We start from the raw sequence: 12,102 nt of genomic DNA, 5'->3' as shown, positions 1-12,102 counted from the left end.
CATATAGCTGATAATTTCTGTTTTGTTGACTTGAGTTTCACGGAAAGCAATCAGAAGACTTACGTCCAAGTTTTTCGGGAATCCTTTACTAACTGTGAACTTTCTGACAATTAACCCAAGCTTCATTTTTCTTGGCTGCACATAGGAACAATTACTGTCCAGGTTTAAGGACAAAATAAGAATGCTAGTAGAGACACTGCTGGAACAGATAACGGCATCTGTGTGCACTGGACATGGACCGTCCATCTAAACCCTTAGCATCTGTGCTTCTTCATCCTTCATAACTAGAGGTCACCTTCTTCCTGAAAGCAATCTTCTAAATTACTGAAGCAAATTGATACTAAGCTGGTATTTCTTGCAGACGTCCTCCCTTTCCTCAAAGGAAACCAGAACTCCTCTCTACCTCACCGCTGCTCAATGAGACTGAGGCTGACGGCAGTGAGGTGGATCAGAAAAGATGCGTATTAGTGAGAACTGCAAAGCACACCGAGTACAAGAAGAAAGGCTGTCCACACATGGTAATCATTTCCTGAAGCTTCTTCTTCACTAAAATTTTATCTGCAAATATTTAATGAAAATCATAGGATTATGTCTTCAATTTTACTTGACTTTGTTGAATCACTGCTAGGAAGACTGACTGACTGAACGAGTGCAATTAGAATAAAGCAGTTTTTCCCTATACATAGATACATAGTTTTTCTGGGCTGTTTTTGATTAACACATATTTTGGTGTAAGAATACTTAAAAGGGAAAATTAAAATGTTAAATATTTCAGGAATTATAATAATAAACAGTACAGCATAATAAAGAAAAGGTGGGGTTTGGGGAACAGGCATGTGGATGTGAGTTCCAGCCCAGGCACTACCTATGATTTGGGGTGACTGTTCCCAGAGTTCACGTCCTCTCTCCCTCACGGGTGGCTGAGAGGTGACGTCAGGCAAGCGAAGGTTCCAGCACACTGCTTGGTGACCGTCTGCCACCACCACTGCAGCCCCCCCCCACCTGCTTTGCTCCTTTCCACTTCCAGATGCTCTTATCTCCTCCTTTCCTGCCCAGTCTCACAGCAAACAAAGCCAGGAGACGGGCACTTCCCACAAGGGGAAGGAACTTTGGGGAGGACTTTGTGCAGCCGATCGAGGTTTTTCTTACTCTTTAAATAAGGCCATTATACCCTGCCTCCTCACAAATTAAGAAAAAGCTGCCTAAACAAATCCCCTCTCTACTTTGGGGCACATTTTGGGGAAGCCAAAATATCTGGTATAAATTATCTAAGTTCTCTGTACTTGTTTTGTAACTTTTGGACAGAAACTGGTATGAAAACATCAGAAACAAAATACAGAAAAGCAAATTTCGTAGCTGGTTTAGAAATTAGATAAAATATAAACATAAATAAAATATTAGATAAAATATATAATATATATCTCTCAATCAGAATAATCAGGCTATAAGGCCAATGTCAGCTATATTCAGAGTTCCTGTTGAATTCTTACTAAAGAGAAAAAAATACTGCAGGTCTGTTAGCTCCAAACCTCCTACTAGTGACTGAGGGAGGTGGTGCCTGGGTGGGGGTGCACATCTGGAGGGCCAAGGCTGCCTGGATGGTATAGCAAAACGCATGCTTTCATTACAAGACGGGGTGATTTATCTAATTAGAATACCAGCCAGCTAAAACACTCTTAAGTGCAGGAAAATATATGCCTATGCTTTGCAGTTTCTAAATCCTAAATTTATAGCCATTCCTTCACAAGAGTAACCTTTTTCCTTTTCTGTGCATCTTTTCAAACCTTTGCAAACTTCCCCTTCGTGGTGCTCACAGCCCTGATGACTCTGAAACCCTCAGGCGTGGGCAGCTGCAGGGGAGCTGAGGGGAGGGGTGGGATGCTCAGCAGGAGCTGCCTGCAATGACGGGCCAGCTGGGGAGAATCCACCTGTGGACAGTGCCGATTGGTCTCCTCTGGCTGTGCTATCCTGGTCTTTCAGGTAAAGACTCACTTCCATTAGTTTGAGGCTGAAGCTGGGGAAAATATACACATCCCTGGGCACGTTATTTTGCTTATGTACCAAAGTAAGTTGGAGACTGCGGCCCTCAGTGGGGCTGGGGGAGGAATTTGAAAGCTATGTTAAATGACATTTGCCAATGATTTTCAAATTATTTACTGTTTGAAATCTTATACAGTAACTTACTCTGCCATTAAATTGCGGACTCTATTGGCAAAAAGGACAGGATCGTTTTTTTCTGCATCACTTGGTACTTGAACAGGCATAAACTGAAAGACAAATACAACTTTCCATAAAAATCCTTAGGCCTAAGACATTCAAATGATAAGTAAATTAATTTATAAACATCGATGAGTAAGTCAACCAATAACAGCTGCCATCCATTAAGCACCTACTATGTGCTGGGTACTTTACATTAGGGGCTTTATATGATTAGCTCTCTCACCAATTCCCTGGGGCCAGCCATACCATTTTCATTTGATGATGAATAATGGGACTTGAAGGGGTTAAGTAATATAGCCATGGCCGCAAACAAATGGCAGGGCCATGGTGTGAAAAAAAGAGAAAGTTCTGTATAAGGAGATGCCACTTCTTCCAGATTGTCCTGTTCTCAAATCTCGTTAATCATGTTGATGATCATGGGCACTGGTGACTCAGAGATGCTTAAGCAAGACAAGACCCAGTCCCTAGTTTTGAGCAGTGACTTCAGCGGTATAGAGAGGAGGCACCCAAGAAGAAGAGGAGGAGAGCAGGGGAAGGCTGGAGGCCCCCACATTGATCCACGCAAGGCCTGCACCCTGGAATGCAGGAAGCAGAGCACAGGTGTGTGCAAGGCACCTTTAAGAAAAACCGTCGAGGACGTACAGAAGCACATGCTACATGTCACTTTACTTTTAAAATTCATTTTACTGATTTGTCCAAAGGAGAGGGGGGGCATGGTGCACAGCGAGCCCTCAGCCGCTGCTCTGCTATGGGAGCCTGGAACAGTCCTATAGTCTTCCAGGGCCTCAGGCCCCTCCCCCCTCAGTGAGAAGCTCTGACCAGATGGTCTAAGGTCCTTTCCTTAGCTTTCAACAGACCTTCCAGTTATTGTTCAAGGTGGAAAAATAAACTAAGCCACCAGAGGTCCCCCTATCACTTAAGTATCCAGAACAACAAACTCAACGAATAAACAAGACAAAAAATTCCCCCCGATCCTGATAGTAAACATTTTTCTATTTGCTTTAGTAGGAAGCTCAAGGAAGGAGAAAGTTGGTTGAAAATCAATGCTCATAAAATCTCCTGCAAAATGGTATAAGGAAGAAAGTTTTCAATGCCAAATAATTCTTCATTTTTTAAAAAAGCCAAGTGACTATTTATAATGTACTTGATTTATAGGTCATAAAAGCACACACTGAAAACCCTGAAAAATAAATGGCTGCTACACGGTTAACCAAACATCATACTGCGAGCTGTGGGCCTGGTTTCTATGCGTGCAGGCAATATTTTCCATAAAATGATTTTTAATTACTCTCATATTGGCAAGGTATTTTATTTTTTGAGGAAATACATTCCAACTGGAGTATAAAATAACTAAAAGCCTGGGTTGGACCCTCTTGGGCCCTGAGGGCACCATGCCTCCTGAGAAGCAATTCAGTGGAAACTCTAATAAAGAGTCCCCTCTCCTAGGATAAAATCTGGCCCTCCAGACTACATTTCCATTTTGTACCAAGTCATTCAAGATTCATAGCGTGAACACACGCCCCTTATTTGGAGAGGAAGATTAGCCAAAAAGAGGAGAACTTGATTGCTACTACCTGGTATGGCCCTTAGTGCACAGTTAAATAAATACCCCAAGGACTGCAGGACCCCAACTTTCCCTTCCTCCTCCATCTTCTCTCATCATGCTCAGTACTCACATTGATGGCCCATGTGACACCTTATCACAGAGTCACTTCATCTAGCTACACTTTTCTCAATTCCACCTCAGCCATGGAAGCAAACGTGACCCTCACCTCTTCCTCGACCCTTCCTCAGTCAGCGTCCCCATCGGCCACGAGCACTGCTTCTCCCCTCATCTAGTCCCTCACAGACTGCAACAACGTCATGGTCACACCAGGACTATGCACCCCTTCTTACCCGCCCTCCTCTGGCAACATCTGCCTGGGTGTGGGAGACAGGCACTTCCTAGAGCCTCTCTGTCACCTGGACACTCTCACTTCTGCCCACCTACAGAGACCACCACAGACCCCTTGGATCCCACCCTCTCCCTCCTGTTAGAGACAGGGGAGGGAAGCTACAGGAAGTCACACCTGCTGCTGCTGCTGCCTCTCAGGTTGCAATCCCACCTTGACCTCACCCTCCCTGGCCAGCAGCAGGCCACTTCCGATTTCTGAAAGACGATGGTCTCTGGGAACTTCTATTCCCTTTGCTACTGCACCTGAGACGGCTCTCCCGCCCCCACACCCCCTTAACTGTACCACCCTTCCCAGGTGAGGACCAGACTAGGTGACACATTTCCCATAGTAACACCTCTAGATCATGCTTTTGGCCCCATAGTCCCCCACCTCCTCTTGGGCCTTAAACAGCACAAGATATTTACAGCTCCCACTAACCAGAGCCAGGCCTGAACATCAGTGCTCAGAAAACTCGTTTATTCAATGTGTCTTGACCACATCAAGCACATTCCTCTCTGCTAAATAAATGACGAGTGGGAACAGACAGACCGATGAGCGATGACACTCTGTTCAATCTTTTCTTTTTTCTTCTATTAGAAAAGAATTTAGAAGATCAATCTTAACACATGTGTGGTTCTAATTCTTCCTGTGATTTTTCTTTAAGTCTTCAAAGACAGAAAATGCAAAAGAAGGAAGATATTTATGAGTAATTCGATGCTTCTTCCCTCAAAGAAGAGAGAGATACATCCAGATGAGAAGGGAAATAAAAGCTAACAGGCACTGAACACTTGCCACACGCAGCACATAAGAAACCTTATTAAGTCCCCGTGACCCTACAGAACAGATACTACTGTAACCACGGTCCAGAGAGAACACAGGCTTAGGGAGGTTGAAGTAATTTTCTTGAGCACAAAACAGGTAGGCAGTTACAGAACTGGAACAGAACTGCCAGCTAATAAATACTCTATTTACAATGCTCCATTCTCTACTAGTATCCATACATTTTAACCAAGTCCAGAAGAAGTTAGCTTGGTTAGAACAGTATGTATTGGGGTGGGGAAGGTGGCGGGGAGCGTGTAGTTGTAAGATGGAAGTTGTCTAAAAGGTTTATTTTAGATTCAAAATTACAAACAATTCTTAGTGTATCTGGTTATTTTGATAAGTCTACAGCAACCCAATGACTCACCCAGATTTCTACTCCTGTAAGCTCTACTCAAGTGCCTCATAGAGATGTACCTTTTTAAGAAAATCTTTGATACTGTATTTTTATTGCACCTTTTCTGCGTTTAGATTTGCAAGTACTTAGCACTGTTAAACCACCCACTGTGTTCAGCACAGGAACATGAAACACAAGTCTGTGGTGAGCATGCACCAGCCAATATATTCCCCATCTCTCAGGAGTGTAGTAGGCTCCCATCTAGGTCTGTGCAAGTGTACTCTATGTTTGCAAGTGGACAAAACCGCCCAACAACACCTACCTCAGAGTGTGCCCTCATTGTTGAGGGAGAGACACAACTGTTTTGACCTTCCTTATGTAACTGGCTCTTTGAAGACTAAAAAAGTGACATATAGGGCTGGGAATGTGGCTCAGTGATAGGATGCTTGCCTAGCATGCCCAAGGCCCTGGGTTCAGTCTCAGCACCATACCCTCACACAAAAATAAATAAAATAAACAGCTGGACACAGTGGCACATGCCTATAATCCCAGTGGCTCAGGAGGCTAAGGCAGAGGGATCTTGAGTTCAAAGCCAGACTCAGCAACAGCAAGGCACTAAGCAACTCAGTGAGACCCTGTCTCTAAATAAAATACAAAATTGGGCTGGGGATGGGGCTCAGTGGTTGAATGCCTTGAGTTTAATCCCTGGCACCACCCCCCCCCCCAAAAAAAAAATAAAATAAAATAAATAGAAAAAAGAAAAAAGTGACTGATCTGTATAGGTGCTGACCATAACACTCATTATTAACTACAGTCCTTTCCTAAATCAGATATTCTTTTCAAATGAGAAAAGAATTCCTTTCTATTACTGAAGGCAATGAATTGCTCAGCAGGATTTTGGGCCTAATGCCAGCCACTATAAGCCCACTAAGAGCTTTGTAAAGGAATTTTACAAAGCCAAATATGTCTACATGCCGACAGATAAATCATTTTAATGCATCTGTAATACACTGAGTGGCTTCTAACATACTTTGAATGCATCCTGAGATACAGCCCATAAAGAAGTCAAGCTTGCATTCAGAAACTGGCTGGTGGCCCCATGGTCTGACTTACCACCAACCCTCTCTTGTCAAGTCCTCTAGGAGGCTCTTAATTTCTGCCATATTTTGCAATGCTTCTTGCTGGCTAACTTATTCCCAATGCCCTGATAAACTCTTGGCTTACAGGCACAGAGAACACATGTGGCCGTGAGGTGGCTGCTTGATGAGGTGATCACTTTTCCACTTTGCAATGTTACGATTCAAAGGGTAATTTTCAGTGAATCATTTCACAGTCGTCATTGCTCAAGGATGCCCAGAACAGTTCCACAGGGCATGAGGTTTGGAACTTACCTTTTTAATACCCAAGAGTCAATAAAATAATATCTTTTCCAAAAATAAATCTCTCTGTTGGTGAAGCAGAGAGGGATGGAGAAAAGGAGATAAGAAAATTCCCTGTCTATTATATTCACTAGATTTCAAACAAGTGAAGAGTTTGGTAATCATCATTCCTGACTAGAGACGTGTGAAACTAAAGGACATGTCGATATTCTGAGATGTCCTGTGACTCACAAAATTAAGAGTGTCTAGAAGAGCTCTTTAATAATCCTCTCAAAGTTCACTGTACAAGCCACAAACTTAAGACTATCTTCTCGAGTGATACACCTTGAATTAGGTTTATCTAGTATTCAAGAAGTTCTAAGTGTGTGTCTAAAACAATAACAAGGATTTCGGTCACTTTTAAAGTAAAAGAGAAAAGAGGGGAGCACTCCCAACCACCAAGACACTGAAACGGGAACAAAAAGAACAGAGACCTCAAACCAACCTCTATGTGGGAGGCTCAAGTTCTGCCTCCACAGACGTGCTGGAAAAGATGGACCTCAGCGGCAAGGCCCAGCTGCTCACAGCCTGAGCCAGGGCGTGGACAGACTCAGGGACTGAGGGCTGCTTAGATACACTTTTTAGTTATATCTGAACAGTGGGGAATTTAAATATTCAGATAACATAAAGTAATTGGAGTTGTCGGGTGAAAGGCAGCATTGTAAAAATAATTACATAATAATTAAAAGAAGATGACTAAAGTGAAGTCCCTAAACTCCCACCCTCTCACCCCACACCACAATTCAAATACATCAAATCCCCACTGAGTCAACTGTTTTCAACCAGCTGAAAGCCATTTTGTTCCTGAAGTTACAGAACAAAGGGTATATTCTTTTCTTTGGCCAGAAGATATTATCTAAACAGGTCTCAGAAGCAGCTGGAGAATGCAAATATTGTCATTTTAAAAAGAAAGAAAGAAAGTCATGACACAGAAAGGAAATGTGGTAATAGCAGTCAGGGCAAAAATGAGGAATTTACATACCTCTGTTGTAATGTAGTTTGACCGCTGACACTTGTGCAGAACAAAGGGGTACAGTTCTTGTGCACTTCCACATCTGTTGCTAGGTCTTGTTTTAGCTGGAGAGCGGTCAATTTGAAGGAAAGAACAGAGGTGTGTGTGTAGGTGTGTGTGTGTGTGTGAGAGAGAGAGAGTGACATCTTTCACATTTGCAGAGAAGACAGCATGGCTGTTTTAACTATGGGCTTTATTGTTTATTTAGAAAAGGAGAACTGGACTAGACTACCTGAGCAGCTATTGCAAAAGAAAGATCTGTGCTCAGGGTATCTAGGAATTGTATGATCTGGGGATTCCTGAAATATACTCTATGAAACATTGGTTTCAGATGATATCCAGAGAAAAATGGCTTCTGCGGTCCAATATTTCAAAGGCCCTAAAAAGTACTGAGAAAAGAGACCTAATCCATTTTGTTTACCCTGGTACTTCCTAAAGGGCACGGATTAGTTGTTGTTTTCTCCTAGAAACATCCAAGAGCTGGTACTATGTTTTTTTTGTCATGCTGAGATGCTGAGCTGGTTTTAAAACAAATGGTGTGAAATAAAACTAACAGTTTCAAGGAAGGCAAGCAACATGCAAATCTCAAGGAACATTTCACTGAAGTTAAACTCATTCTGAAATATAATTTGCTCTCCTATATCATCTGGAATTACTGACAACTTCTAAATGGCTGAGTGGCTAAACCAGCCAACAAAGCAAAACAGACCTGTTATGAATTAAATTCCACAGACCCGCATCCAGAGCTCTGTACTACATATGCAAATTGAAGGTTTTCATTCTGTTAATACAGGAACGCAATTAGAAACAAGGCAAGTGTTTTCAGACCCAATATTCTAACCCTCTTTAGCAGTTGCCTGAGGGTATCACTTGGTACCTAAAACCAACCTCCAGAGTCTTAAAGATCTGGCCAGAATTTTCCAAATGTTCTCCTTACTCTGTAGCTCCCCATCTGCCACTGAAACTCACACCAAGAGACCAGACCGCCACCTCCCAGCAGGACTGCCTTAGGCTCCCCATGTGGAATGACACTGTAAGGGGGAGCTTCTGCCTTCTTAGCTCTCCCCCTGATTTTCACAGACCTCCTCTTCCAGGACTTGTGGGCTCCACCAGCTACTGTGGGCTCCCCCTCTCCTTTTGTCAGGGAGCAGAAGCACAAGGTTCAGCCTGGTAGAGGTCAGCACTGAAGGCATAAGAGATGTGATCAGGGGACGCAAATCTGTCCAGCCAGGGTTGTTACATCTTAGAAGTTTCCAGAAGTTAGATTAGAGGTGTTTCCCTAACAGGATTCCACGGGTTCGGTTTGACAGTATGGATTTATATGATTAAACTAGGGGTGCTTTACTACTGAGCTTCTTTCTCCACCTTTTTTTTTTTTTGAAGCAGGGCCTGGCTAAGTTGCTGAGGCTGGCCTCAAACTTGCAATGCTCCTACCTCAGTTTCCTGAGTTGCTGAGATTATAGGAGTGCACCACCATGCCCAGAAAGACAGAGCTTATTTTAAAGGTGGTAAAACTTCACATCTGGTCTCTCCAGACCAGAAATTCAAAATTAAAGGAAAAGCCAAATCTCAAGTTCCAAGGTTATATTTTGAATGACTTACCTCGATTTCCACCTTTGTGAAGGGCTGGCAGAAAGTCAGCACACAAAGCTGGATGCTGAAAAGTAAAAAAGAGAGGGCTATATCTTTATGTGGTAATACAAGTAGCATCTAATGTTACTCCACAGACTTTCTCTACACAAGAACGCCACCACAGAACACTTAATTCACATGTAAATATATATATATATATATATATATATATATATATATATATATATATATATACACATACACACACACACACATTTATGTTTATATACATATATTTACTATAATGCTATAAGTGCATATAAATGCTACACCACAGGTCAAATACTTCTTGGACTGAGACAACCATTTTAAAGTTAAAATACCAAATGCCATACCAAATATGCATTTGTGAGTCAGAACCACAGCTCAGCAGTGTAAACCCCCAATTTGAAGTTTCCTTGACAACAACGACTCAAAGGCCTAAGCTGCTGGAGAAGCTATCCAAAGGCACATTTTTAGGGAAGCTCCTGAGTATAGCACTGTTTCTTGAAAGTGGTTAGCTACCTCTTCAAAGACAATTTTTGGAACCCCTGGGAAAGATTTCTGTGGGATTTTTTTTTAATTTAGCCTCATTAGTCAGCTGATCCAGAAATCAGGCAGAGTGGATTAGACTATATGTTTAACAAAACGACCAATCAACCCTTTTCTGCTAGAAAGGAATTTAAATACTGTTTATTTGTAAAAATTACTTTAAGAGACATACTTGAGGAAGTGATGGGTCAAACAAGAACTTCAGTTAAAACAAGAAATTTCGGAAGTAAATTAACCACTTCCATTAAATATGTTATCATTTTGGGACAGGGTCTCAAAATGTGGCATTTGGAAAACACAAAATTGTGCTTTTTAAAGATTTTGTTTGTTTATAAGTCCTAAGAAATCCCTGATTCTTCAAGTATCTTTTTTCAGTTTCCTGAATTCACTCTCTTGTTTTCTTTTTTCCTTTATCACATCTTCCCAGGTTAGAAGACTAGAATAAGCCACTTTATTTTCTATCCCATTCCCTCTCCAGAAAGCAATTTATTTGATTAATGTCAGCTTGAACTGTTATGTAACCCACACCCCCAAAAAAAACCATACTGACCACACCATGAACCCAGAGTCACTATCTCTATAGGGAACTAAATTTGGAAAGGCCCGAAAGATGACACACATCAGGAAGTATAAATATGTACCCACCCGATTTTTAGGAACATCTATTTCTAAAATGTTCGTGACGCTACTTATTTCTCCTAATTCTCTCTTGTATAAAAGCTAAGAACCAGCTACTCAAAATCATGGTGGCATGAAGTCTAATAATAAACAGATTTCTTACAAAGTAGAGGATAATGTACTGTCTACACATCCCTTACGGAAGCATAACAGGACCGTAATTGTTTCACATGTGCGAAGGGTTATTCCACTGACCCATTCGTCACCCATTCTCATTAAAATGTATTATTTCAAAGAATCTGGCAGAGTCCTTGAAGGCAAATGATGATTTCCTTTTAAATATTTCCAAGTGGTCATCACCTATCAGACTTTACAAGGGGAACTAAACAAAAGATCTTGAAGCAAAGTGCGGTTCTACAGGTTCTGTTCTTTTTCAAGGCCCATTTTTAGCTTGGTTAATAGTGAAACTGTTGCTGTCCTCACTCAAGTGCTTAGAGAAACTGCTGATCCCTGCACTTTCAAAATCCAAGAACAGAACTGAAATCCCAGTGAGCTGGTTTCTCAACTTACATCAAACACATCCCAGCTATTGCAGGACGTGCAACTAATGTGATCTAAACTGCTTAAAACAGGGTGGTAAAGTCTCGATGCAGACCCTAGAGGATGCTCAATCTGCAATGGAAGTGAAAGTGCAAAACTCAAGCTAAATATGATGGAAACTGGTCACTGCAATGCTCCTTACAAGTCAGAAGACAAAAACTTGAGGAAACAGAAAAATAAGAAAATAAAAACCTTGAGGCCCATTTGAACACTGGCTAGAATTCTCCACATGGGAGATACCAGGGGTTACTGGGTAAAGTCATGATGCTCTCTGCAGACATCAGGTACTTAAGATTCTGGTTCAAATCTTTATTTTTTGTTTTAAAGAAGAAATAAATGATCTTTTATTTTCTTCCCTGAAGTAAAATGTATTTAAGCTAATCACAGACAGAGATGACTTACAATGTATATCCTTGCCATGTCCAGGTCACAGTATCCTACAATGACAAAAGTATTCAAGTAGTTATTTCAGAAGGAAAATAGCGAATAAAACAAAGACCTTATCTTTTTTTTATAATGAACATTTTTATGTAATTTTTAAAAATTTATATATGACAGCAGAATGCATTACACTTCTTATTATACATATAGAGCACAATTTTTCATATTTCTGGTTGAAAGACTTCATTTTTTTTAAAAAAAATTAGTTATAGATGTCACAATACCTTTATTTATTTACTTACTTATTTTATGTGGTGCTGAGGGTTGAACCCTCACACATATGAGGAAAGTGCTCTACCACTGAGCTACAACCCCAGCCCCAAAGACCTCATTTTAATATTGGGATTCATGTATACTTTTCCTGAAATTAAAAATAATGCATTGAAAAATGAAACAAGCACATTATTATTAAAAGTGGTGAACTGACCTATGAAATCTTAGAATATGTCTCTACATAGCAAAATACCCATCTTCCTATGTCACTATGGATCTTTTTGTGGAAAAAATTATTCTGAATTTTTACAAAAACTAGTACACATG

The 12,102-nt window shown here is 41.1% G+C and overlaps 1 protein-coding gene across 4 annotated transcripts in view; it reads right to left on the bottom strand.

The window, feature by feature from the left end:
* The window catches only part of Lpcat2 (lysophosphatidylcholine acyltransferase 2), a 74,584-nt gene that overhangs the window by 45,199 nt on the left and 17,283 nt on the right, over positions 1-12,102 (bottom strand). For all 4 annotated transcript variants that reach the window (XR_003583296.3, XM_027938969.2, XM_027938970.2 and 1 more), the window contains exons 7-9: positions 11,524-11,558; positions 9,343-9,397; positions 2,185-2,267 (exon numbers count right to left, since the gene is read on the bottom strand). Coding sequence is in view for 3 of the 4 variants with exons in the window: in XM_027938969.2 (XP_027794770.1) it covers positions 2,185-2,267; positions 9,343-9,397; positions 11,524-11,558 (173 nt within the window). In the remaining variant the exon portion in view is untranslated. The remainder of the gene's footprint in view (positions 1-2,184; positions 2,268-9,342; positions 9,398-11,523; positions 11,559-12,102) is intronic.

The sequence above is a fragment of the Marmota flaviventris genome, chromosome 18 (assembly GCF_047511675.1).
Source record: "Marmota flaviventris isolate mMarFla1 chromosome 18, mMarFla1.hap1, whole genome shotgun sequence".
Lineage (NCBI taxonomy): Eukaryota > Metazoa > Chordata > Mammalia > Rodentia > Sciuridae > Marmota > Marmota flaviventris.
Note: the sequence above shows the minus strand (reverse complement) of the source record. Positions and strands in the feature narration are given on the sequence as shown.